At 47.7% G+C, this 16,129-nt stretch overlaps 1 protein-coding gene across 7 annotated transcripts in view; it reads right to left on the minus strand.

The window, feature by feature from the left end:
- FDX2 (ferredoxin 2) overlaps window positions 1-16,129 on the minus strand; it is a 225,792-nt gene that overhangs the window by 147,125 nt on the left and 62,538 nt on the right. For all 7 annotated transcript variants that reach the window (XM_078674755.1, XM_078674754.1, XM_078674751.1 and 4 more), the window contains one exon: window positions 13,500-13,864. In XM_078674755.1, the coding sequence (XP_078530881.1) occupies window positions 13,500-13,827 (328 nt within the window). In that variant the 5' untranslated portion in view covers window positions 13,828-13,864. The remainder of the gene's footprint in view (window positions 1-13,499; window positions 13,865-16,129) is intronic.

Consider the following 16,129-nt stretch of genomic DNA (forward strand, 5'->3'; position numbering starts at 1 on the left):
TGGGATGGCATCATCCACAGCTATGTTGCTGAGATTCATGTTCAAAATGTTTAAAGAAATGAATGACGGGGGCGTGGCTGGCAGCCAACGGGAATGGGCGCACGCCAGCAAGGCTCCAGAGCCCTCACCATTTATCCTACTCTAATCCTTTAAAAATCCTGTAATTTACCCCCAAGCGAAGGGGGTCCCGGCCCTAGAGTCTGAGGGCAACGACTGCAGGCAATCCCCTGCTGGAAGAGGGGAGAATACTGTGGGGCATTCTCAGCGCGGCCGGAGCTCAGAACCAATATGGCGGTGCACCCTCGCTCCACTGCTTGACATTGTGGAAGAGACGCAGTGCCAAACAGTGTGGAACCCCCAGCGGAGCCGACCGCAGACAGCAGCAGCACCTAGAAGCAGCGGGCAGGCCAGAGTTTACACCGGGCTGAATCATCCAGAGATCCAGACGCGCGCCCGGGAGAGGCAGGCTCAGGCCACCGGGTGTGAAAGCAGCAGGCAGGCGGCAAAACTAACGGAGGCCCCGGCCTCAAGGGCCTTGTGGGCCACTATCACCGGCAGCCAGTAACAAGTGCAACGGGCAAAGTGCTAATGCGGTGAGTCCCTCAGTCAAGCCCCCAACTCCAAGTGGACCCCTGAAAGGACCATTGTAGGCGTGGGAGGAGGTGAACCTACCCGCCACGTGGAGGGTGCGGCGGGCCCGAACAGCAAATGGTGCGAAAGTATCCTCTGGGAGGCCTGCCATATATGCCCAGTAGAGCGGGAAACATTAGTTAGAGAGAAGCAGCCGACAGGATATCGCAGCAGCCGCATACACCCCAGTGTGGACGATAATTAACTGGTGCCATTGCAGGTTTTGTGAACCTAGGCAAGGAGCAACTCAATACTGGAGGACAGAACACAGGCAAAGCATCGCTGATTTATAGAAGCTTCAACCCAGCTCTGAGCCCCTGGGACTTAGCGTTAACAGCGGAGGGAAGGGGACACACTTCCCGACTGAACTTGGGAGTAGCTTCTGAGGTCACGCCGCGGAGCCGCTGTACGCCAGGAGTCTGCTCCCGCTCAAACTCTATGCCTTCCCCTACACAGACCAGGGAGGGGGGTGAGGAGGGCGACTAAGTTATCATACTGCGCTATAAATATCTCTGCAAGCCAAGAGATCACATCTGCTCTGCGCCACGCTTTGTCCTTCAACCCCCTCTTTTATTGCAGTGGGGTCAGTAGACCCGGAAATCGGATAGGCCGCCAGGGAGCAGTACTGGGATTGATCCCTGGATGCTCAGGCCTATTCCTTATACCGAAGGGTGAAAATGGCGAGCTGGAGGGGGACTAAGACACAGGTGCAAAGCAAACTGGCCAAATTTGCCAGGTCGCATGATGGTGAGGGTAAGAACGCCACACCTCAGAAGGTCCCAGACAACCAGCAGAACCTGCCATTGCAGCAGGAATTGATGCTCCAAGACATTTTGGCGGCCATTATGGGAGTACGGAAATCCCTGGAAACTCACCTCGACACTGTGAATATTGAGGTCTCCCTCATAAGAGCGGACCTTAAAAAATGGACTACAGAGTAAAAGAAATCGAAGAAGTCACAACGGTACTAAATAAAGTCACTGCCCTGCTTAAGCAACAGGTGGGCCAACTACAGGATCAACAGGCCAAACTGGAGGGGCAGCTCGATGAATACAAAAGCAGGGCACACAGGAATATTATATGAATTTTGGGGGTCCCGGAGCGCTTGGAAGGCCCTGCAGTACACTTATTTGTTAAGGACCTAATCCTGAAACAGATGCAACCACAGAGACTCTCCAATTGCTTCTCCATTGAGCTCGCCCATCGCGTCCCTGGGAGAAGGCCTAAACCGGGAGCCCCCCAAAGGCCGAATATAGCGCAAGTCTTTAACTTTAGAGACTGTAACATCATACTTCAGACTGCACGTGCCAGCCCACCGATCAAATTGGAGGATAGTGTGGGCACATTTTTCCCCAGACTTCACCACAAAAGTCCAAACCCAACGTCGCAGCTTTATTGCAGTTAGGTGGGCGTTGCGTGAAAAAGGGGTGAAGTATGCCATGCGATTTCCAGCAAAACTCTGTGTTGAATCAGAGAGCAAGGCATGGTTCTTCTCCTCCCCTGAGGATTTGTGGGATTGGTTGGAGAGCTGGCGCAGAGTAGAGAAACCACACAAAGAAAGAAATGGAGGACCCAGAGTTAGCTGAACTAAACATAGCGCCTGACAACGCGGCGATCCTGCCAGAAAAGAGACAGACTCAACATCAAGCAGCTGAAAAGACGACGCTCCTGGTTCTGGTATGGACACATTTGCCATACACATTTGCCATGCATATTGACTCGGAGGGGCCGGGATCTATCCCCAAGATACAGTACGAATGATGCCATCCTCAGATTATGGCCAGGGGGGGGAGGAGGGGGGGGGGAGTAAGGCTGTAAAGGGGATGGGGCGACAGGCACTCTGCCTTGTTGGGTAGTGGGTAGTTTGAAATCCAGTGGTAGGGGGGCAGGGAAGGGGGAGGTGTGGGAGTGGAGTAGAGAAGTAAGGTCTTGTTTTTGTTCTCAAATCACAGGGTTTGTAAAGTCAGACTCAATCATATTTATTCTCATTCCAACTACCAGCTATGCAATCATGTGGTGCCCAAGATAGCTTATGGCCGTCTTTCATTTCATGTTTATAAACTTGGCGAAGTTGTTGTATGGTGCAGCTGTTCCTCCTCACGGTGTGCCCCAAAGCTTATGTGAAATCTACTTACAAAATTCATGGCGGGAAGTACGGTTGAAACGTAACCATCAGTTCCGACGTGGAACGTAAACGGGCTGGGGGACAAAATAAAGCGAGGCGTTGTGCTACAATATCTGAGGAGACAAGACCCTGATCTGGTTTTATTGCAGGAGACACACCTAGTGGGAAACAAGTGTAAGGCCCTCACACAATGGGGACTCAAACTCATGGTCCATGTGGAGTATACCTCAGGCCCTAGGGGTACCGGTATCCTAGTTAGGAAAAGCCTTGCACTCACTCCGACATGCACTTGGGCGGATACCCAGGGGAGATTTGCAGTTTTGGAGGCCAGCTAGGAAGGGAAAACGCTTAGTTTGGTCCCAGTATATCTTCCACCTGCATTAGACAAGGAGGCGCTTACTGACCTGGGGAAAATTATAGTAGATCTCCCCATAGGCACCCTAATTCTGGGAGGGGATTTCAATATGACCATGGATGACCAAAGAGACAGACATCCGCGACGCCCCCTTACACGACCGAATACGCAAATGGACAAATTCAAACGGGCCATGGGCCTAATAGATGTGTGGCACGCTCTACAGTCAGACACGACACACTATACTTATTACTCGAGCGCACACAAGAGCATGTCCCGCATAGACTATTTCCTGATGCATCTGGCAGATATCGGACATTTTCGACATCCGCGTGGCCTGGCTAGAGGTATCTCAGACCACTCCCCAGTGTGGGTCGAGTTCACTTATAATAAGAGGCAACTAACACCATAGACCTTAACCCCATGTTCCTTAAAATTCCGGATATAAATGATAATTTGCTTACTCAGACAGACCACTACTTTACCGAGAATGTCGGCTCGGTGGACCCGGCGCTGACAATATGGGAGGGCTACAAAGCGGTATTGAAAGGGCAAGCACTGGCACTCAAAGTGGGGTATACTACAAAGCAACACCAGCAGATGTTAAACCTAGAGCGCAAACTCCAGCACCTGGAGGTGCTAAGTGCCAGTTCACCTAGTGTAGCCACCACACACCAATTAATCAAGCAGCTAGAATATAAAACCTTGGCTGGAGAGCAGATGCGGGCCAGATTACTGCAAACACAACATTAGGTGTATGAGATAGGAGACAGGGCTGGGAAAATGCTTGCCTGGCTGGAGAAAACGGAACAGGGGGAACGCTGGGTGCCTAGACTGACCCTTAAGGATGCAGAGGAGTATTCAGACCCGCAGCAAATTGCAGAGGCATTTGCAGACCATTTAGAGAAGGTTTGTACCTCCTCAACTACATATATGGCTGAAGATTCCCGTCAATTGCTAGGGGATATACACCTGCCTAACCTATCTGATGCTGATAGAAACATAATGGAAGTGGATCCTACGGATGACGAAATCCGCAAGGCTATAAATAGTATCCAATCGGGGAAGGCAATGGGACCCAACTGAGTCCCTATTGAATTTCTTGAATCAATGGCCCTAAGAGTTGCGCACCATTTAAAGAATATGTATAACGAAAGCTTTGAGAAAGGAATCTTGCCGGAGGACCAGCGTCTGGCTTCTATTGTGGTCATTCCACCTTCTCCATCTCCACCTGCTGGGGTTTAATCCACACCCTACGAAGGATTAGGAAATACCTCTCCTTGCAGTCCAGAAAGCAAATAGCTGTCGCACTCATTGGCTCACGTCTGGACTACTGTAATGCGCTGTATGCGGGGCTAAACAGGAGCCTCCTGCAACGCTTACAGGTAGTTCAGAATGCCACAGCCAGATTTGTTCTGGATGCTCCCAGACGCTCCTCGGCCACGTCGGCCAGGAAAGCGTTGCACTGGCTACCGGTAGAACACCGAGTATGGTTTAAGGTTCTATGCATGACCTATAGAGCCATTGCAAAAAACAGTGACTCGGGAGTTGGCTCCATCATTTCCCACTACATTCCTGGAAGGGACTTGCGTTCCTCCGGGAAATTGCTCCTGACAGTCCCCCGCATTCGAAGAGCCAAGTGGGGTGGCAGGGCCTTCTCCGCCCTGGCCCCCAAATGGTGGAATGATCTTCCTTTGGATCTCAGGTCTCTACCTTCCCTTCAGAAATTCCGAAGTGCCCTTAAAACTCGCCTTTTTCTGCAAGCCTATGTGTAAGGATGTTGTTTCAATTTTGATGGTATTGTTAGGCGCCTTGATACCTGCGGGTTATTGTTTTGCGCGTTATAAATTTTTTATCAATCAATCATTTGGAAGCCGGGAAAACCCGCTGACAGTTGCGGTTCTTATCGACTGATTTCCTTAAATAATGTTGAAGCCAAAATCCTTGCAAAACTTCTGGCCTCCCGTCTAGTATCTATAATCCCATTGTTGATCCATCCCGACCAATCTGGTTTTGTGCTGGGGAGGAATACGGCACTAAATATCCGTCGACTTGACAATGTCCTGGGGCGTCAAAAATACATAGAGGAAGAAGCAGGAGTGCTCTCCCTGGATGCCTCCACACCATCGAATCTATAGAATGGCCATATCTTTTTGAGGTGCTGGGACGCCTAGGGTACGGCCCGCAATATTTGGGATGGATTAAGCTGCTTTATATGGAGGTACGGGGTCAAGTAACGGTTAATATTCGCACGTCCTGAACATTTACATTAGGAATAGGCACCAGACAGGGCTGCCCCCTATCTCCCCTGATCTTCTCCTTAATTCTGGAACCACTGGCATCCTGAGTGAGAGGGGACGTACTACTTAGAGGACTGAAATGGGCGGAAGGGCATGAAGACAGGATATCACTATATGCAGACGACATCCTGTTATATCTTGCGTCCCCCTATAAGTCAATACACAGACTTTTAAATATCTTTACAAATTTTCTGATTATGCCATTAACTGGATTAAATAGGTGCTGTTTGTCCTTTGGGGTCCAGTTCCTAGACCCCCTCCCCCCCAGGATGCGAGGTCAAAATAGCCCTGGATGGATTCCGCTACCCGGGAGTCTTCATCACCCCAGACCACCAACTCTTCCATGACAACAATCTAGCTGTCCCATTGGACAGACTCCGTAATGATGTTAAACATTGGAGATCTCTGCCCCTTTCTTTGCCAGGCCGAGCTGCCCTGTTTAAGATGCTGGCTCTCCCGTACTTTTTATATATCCTCCAAAATTGCCCCTACAAGATTCCCGACTCCTACTTTAAAAGTATTGAAAGTGAGGTCCGATCGTTATTGTGGAGTGGAGGAGCACCTCACATAGCACTGCACAAATTGACTAAAGGGTGGTAGGACGGGGGGATTGCACTCTCAAATATACAACTCTATTACTGGGCATCACACCAGGTGGTAGTGAATCACAGGCTGCACCGTTCTCCGATAGACCCGGCATACATGCTAAATAGATATCAGATGGGTAGAGAGGGGTGCTTAGGAGCTCTATATACTAAGGTCCACAAAGGGAGATATCTGGGCCCTACGGCTCGAACAGTGGAAATTTGGCACCAGGCGACTAAACGTCTAGGCCGGACTGAAGCTTTGAACCAGGTCACGCCTCTGTGGTGGGTCCACTCAAAAACTAGGACTCCTGTGTCACCAACCAGGATTTGATGAATGGAAAAATTGGACTCTCCATCATATGCCATTTAGTAAAGAAAGGCAAAATCGTTCTGTTTAGTGAATTACGGGAGAAATAAGAGTTAGCTCAGGGGAAGCTTTTCGTTATCTTCAGATCCGTCATGCCCTCACCGCAGCACTGCAGACATAGGAAACTTACCGAAATCTTCCTCCTTGGAGGACCGGTGCTTTCTGGACCAATCCCAGATAAAGCCATATCACTAACATACCGTAAACTATGCAACAACCTGCCAGACACCTTTCACGCTGTCCGAGATAGGCGGCAGGCTGACATAGGGAACATTGAAGATGACGACTCGCAAACGGCACTAATGTCCCCAAGGGAAGCAGCTATCACTCTTCGTTTCCGCCTGATACAACTAAAAATCCTACGTACCTCACGGTGGTTACATTAGCGAAAAAGGGAACTAGGCAGGATACAATGTGTCTGGAGGGGCGTAACACAGGCCCCCGCAGCCCCTACGGAGCGGTGCGGGGGGCCCCGCGCTCCAGGGGGGCCCTTCACTCAGCCATCAAGCAAGCCTCGGCTCAAGTCTGTGCGCCCACCCAAGCGCACCATGTAATTCATTATTGAAGTTCAATTATGAATTAAATGGTGCGCTCGGCGGCGACCTCCTGCCCTCCCCATAAATTAAATGGTGCGCGCTGCGCACGCCATGGTTAGCTGCATTATTTAAATGGTACTGTTGTGGTACCGCAGCTTCTAATTGGGTGGTGTGCAGTGTGCACGCCCGGGCGGTGCCACAAGGGACTTTAGCTTTTTTGCCACTCGCACTGACGTGAACCAACCAGAAGCCCGAAGAGCCCCCTGCGCTGCGAGGAGGAACCTGCCTCTACAGCCTGCTTGAACCCCAGCTTCCTTGGATGACCTGTCTGTCACTCGCTCTCTGAAACAATGCGGTCTGATCCGGTGCGCGAAGGCAACAGGAGGGGTGGCATGGGAACAGCCTCCCATGCATTGCGCGGGCGGTGGAACTTGTGCTGCGAGCCCTGCGGTGAGCTGGAAGTCACGTACTGGATTCACGGCTAGGGAGCACCCCACTACCCTGGTCAGTTAGTTGAATACCATTGAAAGAAGTAATCGTTACATTGCACGTGTTGTTAAAACGAGGTAGCAGAAAAGAATGTAAAACATTTTTTAAAAAGTTCTTTTTAGTTCAGCTGGGCTGTAGAATTGAACAATGTAAATAATTTGAGAGAGATTTGTGCATCTGAAAAGAGGATGCAGCGTTCCGTCCACAGCTGCGGATTTTAAAGCCGGGAACCAGGTTCGAGTCTTGGCCTTGGCTTAACATCCCGTGATTCTGGGCCAATCACTTAGTCTCCCCCACCACCCCGTGTGCAAATATAATGTAACTTGTGCTCTTGTAAAGCACCCCTATAACTTCGGTTCGAGTTGTATTAAAAAAAAGGCCCTCCTTTTTGAGCCAAGGCCGGGCAAGAATCCTCTTGATTTCCAGTAAGTCGGCCGGCCGACCCTGACAGTAAAGCATTCCTATTTCGGACACGAAGCACCACACTGTAACACACAGCTTACTGTTTGCAGCCCAGTGACTGGCATTGTTGGCTTCATCTTTGTCCGCCTCCGTGGGTGACGAAAAGCTCTTGCCCCCCTTGCGAACTGTTAGTAGTTTGTTGTGTAGGCTAGAAACGCCCCTTACTTTAGCAGGCCTCAACCCCCACTTTTGCAGGAGCTGATGGCAGCAGTAAAACTCCTTAGATGTCTGTAAATGCTGTTTTGACAAATCAATATGTAGAGTATTTTTAAGCGCAGTCCCTGCTCTTTCTGAAGCTGCAGTATTTACAGCGGTAGGTGCTTTGTGGAAAACAGGGTTTGTAGGTAAATGTTGGGGTTATGCTGCCTCTTTGAAAGACGCATGGAAATGTATTAAAATGCTGTGAAGGTAAAACAATGCTACTGCAGACACACACAAACATCACCAACACACACTGTTACTGGCTCTCGAAAATTGCTGTGCACAAGTACTATAGAAACTTGGTCAATACTTTCCTACCATTTGGGCTAGGGAAGGGGGCCATCCAGAACCCTGAACCAGGTTGTCATACCAGTCCCCCTCCCCACCTACACACACCACACTGCATGGAGAGAGAGCGCGAAGTAAAAAGCGAGCCTCCGAGAACTATTTTCTCAAATAAAGTTGTCCTCCCTGCTGTTGCAGGCAGGACATGCTCTCTCCTAATGCTTTTTATTTTGTTTAGAGTTTGCATTTGCAATGCAATAGATCTCACATTTGCGAGAGTTTAAGCTAGTGGCATTGTAAACGACCATGCCTTTTATTTATCTGTTTTAAAAACAAAACATAAATAAAAGGCATTGTCATTTACAATACCAATAGCTCAAACTGTTAAATGCGAGACCTATTAGCTAGGCTCCAGTGCCATACACCAAGTCTCGCCCTAATTGGTTCTTATTGACTGGGCAGTATGCTGATTGGCGGCCAGGCCAGTCCCATACAGTCAGACTCCGGTAGCTCTGTTCGGCTGCACTGAGGCTTGTATTTTCCCTGCAGTGGCTGCTGGAATTACAGCTTCCATTCAAGGCCTTTGGTAAGAGCAGCCTCCAGCAGGTTAACATCGCTCCCCCCCCCGCCCCGGCCTCTGCTGCCCACTGGGGAAACGGCCGATGCCCTGTCCGGCCAGCCTGGCCCTGCCCTGTGCTCTTGGCCAAGACCTGCCATGTACTTGCAGACCATGATGCCAAGCTGCAAGCGCTAGTGCATTAAATATGGAGTTGTCCCTTATCCACCCACAAATTAACATCCAGACCCCAAACCAGGTTCAAGGGACATGAAGTTATCAGGTTTTAATTAATTTCCAATGCTGATGAGTCCATTAAATAATGTTAACAATCAAACTTGGCGAGGCAAAAAGAAAGACGTGGGTTAGAAAGGGAACAGAACATGGGTGAATCTCCCTCTCAACAATTTAATTTCACAATCTGCAGGAGGCAATTCTTCCTCCCAGCTCTCCCTTTTTAGTTCGAACCCTCCATACAGCGAGGCTATAGAACTAAGGGGCCACCCTCTGTTCCTCTATCTGGGTACGGTCATCAGTGAGTTGTCAACGAATTTGATAGAAGTGATCAAAACAATTCTGGTGTAAGCTAAATATTAATGTCCTAAACTATGTTGGAATTTATTTGGGAGTGACCAATGCCTTATTCCACCAAGTGGACCATAAATCCACACAACAGTCTCTGCCCCGACTCTCAGTGCCTGTTTTAGGTAAATGTGCACCTGATCAGGAAAAAGAAACACTCACAATACAAGAGAACCGGTGCCTGAAGTGGGCACCCATGCTGGTGGGTGGAAACAAAATGTGAATGGCAGTTGAAAAGACCGATAGAGGGCTGGCACCTGTTGCATCAGGTGCCTCCTATGGTGCGTGGGCACCTGCAGCTGCTCTCTCACACTGTGAAGAGCCCCTCCACACAACATAACCCTTCAGCGGTCCTACATATGCACCATGGGAGCGTGCAAGCTGGATAACCTTGTAAAACAACACGTGTAGTGCGCGCTGAGTGAAACAATTCCAAGATAACGCAGTTACTCTGTAACGTTCGTGCTGGGATTAAGAGCGCAGATAGAGCGGTTTAAACAGGAGAAGTGATGATTAGCGTCCGAATTAGCTGATGAGAATCCTGTATGTTCGCCATATAACCTGCACGGCCAGACACCCGAAATCACTCATTATGATCACGTCTGCGGAGGATTGTGTAAACAACCTCTGTGCACTTATTTTGACGTGCACTCACACACAAGACACTCTGTGTTTGAGGAGCGCAATTTATTTTTATTTTTTTAACATCTGTTTGTAAGAGGGTGACATTTTACATGCCATGCACCTTCTGTCGGGTGGGGGCACAGCTCATTTGTACGGCCATAAAGACCCCGTAAAAAAGCCCAGCACCTCCTTCTCATGGCCCTCCGGGACTCCCATGAGATGCAGTTTAGTGATTACTAATTGGTGGACGGTAGTAGGTGGTGGGCCGGGCCGCTGGGGAGTGGGGGAGAGGGCCTTCATTGTGCTTGGGGGGGCCCTCATTGTGCTTGCGGGGGGGTCCCCTCAAGTTTCGTTACGCCACTGTATCGTATCCATTTTCCTTCCAAATAAACTTAGAATTTAACCAATAACTTTGGAATGCAGCAGCAATCTCAAAAACTGTCTATAAAGACAAACACCTTAAAAAGAGTGGTTGTCCGGTCAGGTCTGTAACCTCTTCTATTGGGTCTAACCTCAAACTACTCACAGCTAATGGGTCCACCTGAATGGTGAGTGTTTATAGAATTTTTAAATGTTTATTCATTAAGTGCAGCTCTAGATAGGCTATTGTGTTGTGGCTCCGCCATTCTGTTAGGTGTAAAACACTCTAATGGCACGAGGGCCTTATTTGGATTTTATAATCAAGTAAAAACTAGGTATATAAATAAATATGTACCAGTGTATATGCTTATGAATAACATGGCACATCCATTTGTGTTCAATAGAATAATGTACCTGGTTTAAATTCCAAATTCAAAAAACTAACACGCCTCCTCCCACAAAAAAACACTTTTTATATATGAAAGCAAATCAGAACGTCTAACTTTTGAAATTAAAGTGTGCTTAGGTGGTGGGTAATGTATAAACTGAAGTGCTAATATTTGACACCTATTTGGGCGACACTCACGGAATTTGCGGACGCCTCTGGACTGAAGGTAAACTGGAACAAATCTACAGTGTACCCCCTTCATCCTAATCTGCCCCCCGAGACATATGGATGGGCAACCAGAGGGTAGCCTGGAGCGCAGAGGCCCCCAGTTACCTTGGGATCCGTATTTACCATTCCCTGACTGACATCTTTTTTTTTTTTTGTAAATATATTTTTATTGCAGGAAACAAATAGAGTTACACCATTGGCACCTGGAGCATAGTCTAAATTAGTGCTGGCGGTATTTATACAACCTCTATACACGGCCATTCAGCCCACAACCCGGGGACCCGACTGACATCTTTGAGGGCATCACCGGAGGGCACTGGCTAGCATCCGATCGGCAATCGGATTCTGGAGTAGTCTCCCTTTGGCCCCGATCGGCCAAGTGGCTCTCCCAAAAATGATAATAGTCCCCCGGTTGTTATACCACTTCACGAATCTACCAGTGATCCCGCCCAGAACCTTCTTCCGGGAAGATAGCGTTGAGGACACTACAATTACCTACTACACAGGGTGGACTGGGGGCCCCATCATTCGAGTCCTATTTTCTGGCGGCACAACTTCAATGGTTATCTTATTGGACGGCAGGCAGACACACGGACAAGTTGCATACCATGACTGGTCGAATATCTATCACAGAAATGACCCGCCTTCTGCTACCCGGTACCAATCCAAGGCGACCATACCCCCTACAAGTCACAGTAGCCCGCCAGTGCATGCTTAGGGTGCATCGCCTAGCACCGGGGACACACCCTTACTCCCCTATGTTCCTGTTAGTCGTATGGCCCAAAGGCGAAAGCCATTACACTGCTAACATGCTCACCGCATGGACAGAATCTGGGATCTCCGACATGGAATCCTTATTTGAGGATGGACAGTTCAAATCATTTCAACGGCTCATTGAGGAGTATGGTCTCCCCCCGGGTCAGTTCCTGCTGTACCGACAACTCCTCGAGAGCTACCGTCCGTTTCACAACCTTGCGGCCGGGAGCCTTCCACACATCCGGTCATACACACGGTCTTGCACATGGGAGTGGGACGGCACCTAGTCACGTGGCTTTATAAAGCCCTCCGGGAACTCACCCACACACCCTTAACGACTTTACGCACCACTTGGGAGGATGAAATTGGACGTCCACTGCATGAGAAAGAGTGGGCCAGGGCCCTCGAATACCCCAAAAAGGTTTCCAGAAATGCACGCTTCAAAAACATACAATTTTATATACTCCACAGAGCATATCTAACACCTGCACGCCTGCAAAAATTCTACCCCGACACGCAGTTCCTCTGCCCCAGATGCCAATCGCGGGATGCAGACTCATCACATGCTTTGGAGTTGCCCCACTATCCGATCCTTCTGGCAAACTGTTCATGACACCCTGGGAGACCTCACAGGACTCACACACCTCAACACGTGGGAAGCTAGCGCACTAGGCATATTTCGCACACAGAAACATCAAAGTTCACCTCCGCTTCACTTCGCTACTAGCTAAGAGGAGCATAACCATCGCTGGAAATCCCCCACAGGCCCCCCACTTGCGGCATGGGAAGGAGCAATGTATAAATAGGCGGCCGCAGAGGAGGAGGCATTACGTGAGGAAGAAGTAAAGGGGATACGTAGACACCCCATCTCCATGAAGTGGGCCCTTCTGTTACACCGCTTCAAGCAATCCTCACCCAATGACGAACTGGGCGCTGGTGCGCCCATCCCTGCAGATCCCCAACTACCTGAGTAAACCACAATCACAAACATTAGACCTCTTCCGACTGCACATTCGGGATGATGCCAATCGCACTGCGCCCTACATCACAATGGGCGATCGGACCCCGCACCTGGCCTGCACGCTATCGTCCCCATAATTATATAGTGTAGAACTGCATAAATTTGTGAGACTCACGACACCCAGACACCGCATCCGACACCTATACCCAGTACCTCCCTGTACCTCTCCCCGGTTATTATGTCCCCGGGGTTTTTTGTACTGTTTTTGGCATTCACACAGCTCCAACTACCTCTACTGTCACATTGCATCAGAGCAGCTTCACCTTACTCGTCCGATCTCACCAGCTATGACTGGTGCTATATATTACTGAATGTGTTTGAATTGCAAAATGTCCTGATAACCTTTTAAATGCCAATACAAATATGTTTTAAAAAAATAATATTAAACTGAAGTGCTAAGTGTGAATTTTGAGATTACGTCATCATTAAAAAAAAAACCAGCAATGGTTTCCAGTTCTTTCCAGCTAAAAGATAATGAGGTCATTTTTTCTCACCGTTGCATACTACAACTCTATATCTAGTACTCACTTATAAAATAGAAACTTCCATTTGAGTACCACAATCAGATAAGGACATGTGCTACAAACATCCTCTGTTAATGGTGGGATTGGGTGGCAACGCCACTGCTAGCAATGCACATCACTCACCTGTTGTCTGGAATGATCTGACGCTTTCTTCTGCTGCTGTAGTGCGGCACACAACCTGCCCAAATCCTAAACTGACCTCAGTGGATTTAGTGTTCACAACTGCTGTGGAACATCCAGCAACGTTCAAAGTCTGAGTCACCCCTCTTCCAACCACAAATGCGCCCATAGCAGAGCTTGAATGCAATCCACACATAGGAACGGGTAGCAGTTGACCATTACTGTACAGTTGTACGTTTTTCCACAATGAGAGTTTTTGTAATAGACGTGAAGTTTTGTAAAACATTGCTCCTTGAAAGTTCTCAGTCCCACTGGATTGTAGGATCCTCATTTACAGTATTTTACAGTATTTTAAGCCTCAGGTACAGCTGTAAAGAAACAAAAACAAAAACTTAAGTTTAACTATGATAGTTTAATATTTTTAAACAAATGTGCATCACAAAACTGGGTATAAAAGGATGTCATTTTGGGGCCTGTCAAGGCATAATAAGTTGGTTATTATTGGTTTGCAGTCAAATGGTAAAAATGCCTCTAAAAATATATAAGGGGAAATGTACTTATAAGCAAAAAGTTGAATTATGGATAGACTATTACAATCACTTTGCTATACGCAGATGAAAATTCACACTAGGTTCTGAGAGGTCTAATGTTACTTCGTGCCTTTTTAGGATACTCTCGATCTACAAGGTATTTACTTGAGTACAACAGTTCTATAAACTCCTGCTACAAAACTATATATACAATTTTATCCTACGCAGAATAATCCCCAGTATATAAAACATACACCTTAGTCTCAAACCACAGCTTTCTAAACTTCTAAAACAAATATTCTATATTGTGTGTGGTCCTTTACCCTACAAATCCTACACATATTTTAACATTTGAGGCAGTTTCTGCTTAAAAAATTGCCTTGTGCTACTTGTATTGTGAAGAATCAAAACAAGTACTGTAATCCAGCCCTATCCAAAGTGGAAATTCTTTCACTTAACAAGAAGCCACTTATTGCATGAATTTAGTCCCATCTATAACATTATCCCCTCCCCCTCAACCCACAGTAAATGACATGCTTGATTATAAGGGTTCCCTTCTCACCAGCTACAAAAGTTGCAAGGTGAACTCTCCAAGAGCTCAAATGCATATATTTTATTTGCTGGAGAGATAATGTTAAGTGTAATGTCTCATATCCCTGCGAATGTTTTACAGTGTGGGGATCAAAGAGCAGTAACAATAGTGTAGGGATGGCTTACAAACGTCTTTATTGATTGTCCCTTCTAGACAGTGGTAGCCTGTAATATGCAGTAGCGGTGCGGCAGGCACACTTCCACAAAAGCACACACATACACTCATCCACATGCACACTCACTCACAACCCTGCATTTACAAGAGTGCAGACACGCACAGATACACGTATGTTCATACAAATAACATTCGAAGAGGTGACATCGGTTGGCGGAGGAAGCAGAAGAAAGGCCTGAGTGTTTACTGGAAAGGAAAGCACTGACTGAAGATCTTGCTTCCTCCAATCATTTGCTAATGTTGTCATGGGTCAGTCAATGAGAGGAGGACCTTGGGGGTGGAGTTAGTGAGAGTTGCTGACAAGGTATCTTGGTATACAGTCTGCCTTGGGCACTTCAAGGCTTAAACCTGAAGCACCCATGTCTGCATCCGTCAGTGACGCTCCCTCTTGTCATCGGGAGGAGGCGCTCAAAAGACTTTGCTGGGCTGATGATGGCATGCCCAAAGGGCTGTGAAATCTTCCGCTGGCAAAGCTTGCATAAGGCTGCCAGCCGCCTGTACATTTTGTGTATATAGAAAGCCTGGCTGCCTGAACCTAGCATGGTGAGCGTATATCTGACTGACCTTGGCTCAGACTGACAGACAGTCATCATCCTTTGCAAAATGCAGGGGAGGACTGATCCCTCCACACTTAACGCTTAATAACAAACTGCTGCAGTCCCTAGCACAAGTTTCTTTTTTATAAATCAGACTTGGAGGTATTAGGATCTTATAATCCAATAGGCTTCATCAAATGGCTTGACATGTTTCTTTCTGCTTTGAGAGCCCTGGAGTACAGAGAAATTGACCCCAGTAACTAGACCTATGTCATAGTGCTTCCCTGAGAAACAAGTTAATGTGAAAGGCTTGGAGGCATGGGAGAAGTCTGCCTATTCCAGGCATAAAAACACAGCTAAGATTAATTCATCCAAACGAAGAATCAGTCATTCTTGATCACATGAGGACGATGAATGTGTTTTAAAAATGTCTGCTAGTATTGCTACCCAATGCAGACCTTAAAGGTCATCCATCAAAGACATCCATTGGGGAAGGGATACCAGCAGACTGGGTAGATGTGTTACAAACACTTTTTATGATCCTCATGCGACCAAAGAAATCCTTCAGAGTTAGTGTACACCACACTGCAATAATGGGGTTTTGGAGTTGGTAATTAACTGGACGATTCCATACTGAATAGGTTTTAAACTGCATTATGGAAAAAGACTTAATGATTTCTGATGAACGATTAATTCTGCTCAACCAGTGGTCAGACATATTCCCTGCCTTAGTAAACTGATCACATTGCCGAAAGCACTTTTTTGGACTTGGTAGGAGTTCAAAATATAGGTTGCACCTTC

This window comes from Lissotriton helveticus, chromosome 2_1 (assembly GCF_964261635.1).
Source record: "Lissotriton helveticus chromosome 2_1, aLisHel1.1, whole genome shotgun sequence".
Classification (NCBI taxonomy): domain Eukaryota; kingdom Metazoa; phylum Chordata; class Amphibia; order Caudata; family Salamandridae; genus Lissotriton; species Lissotriton helveticus.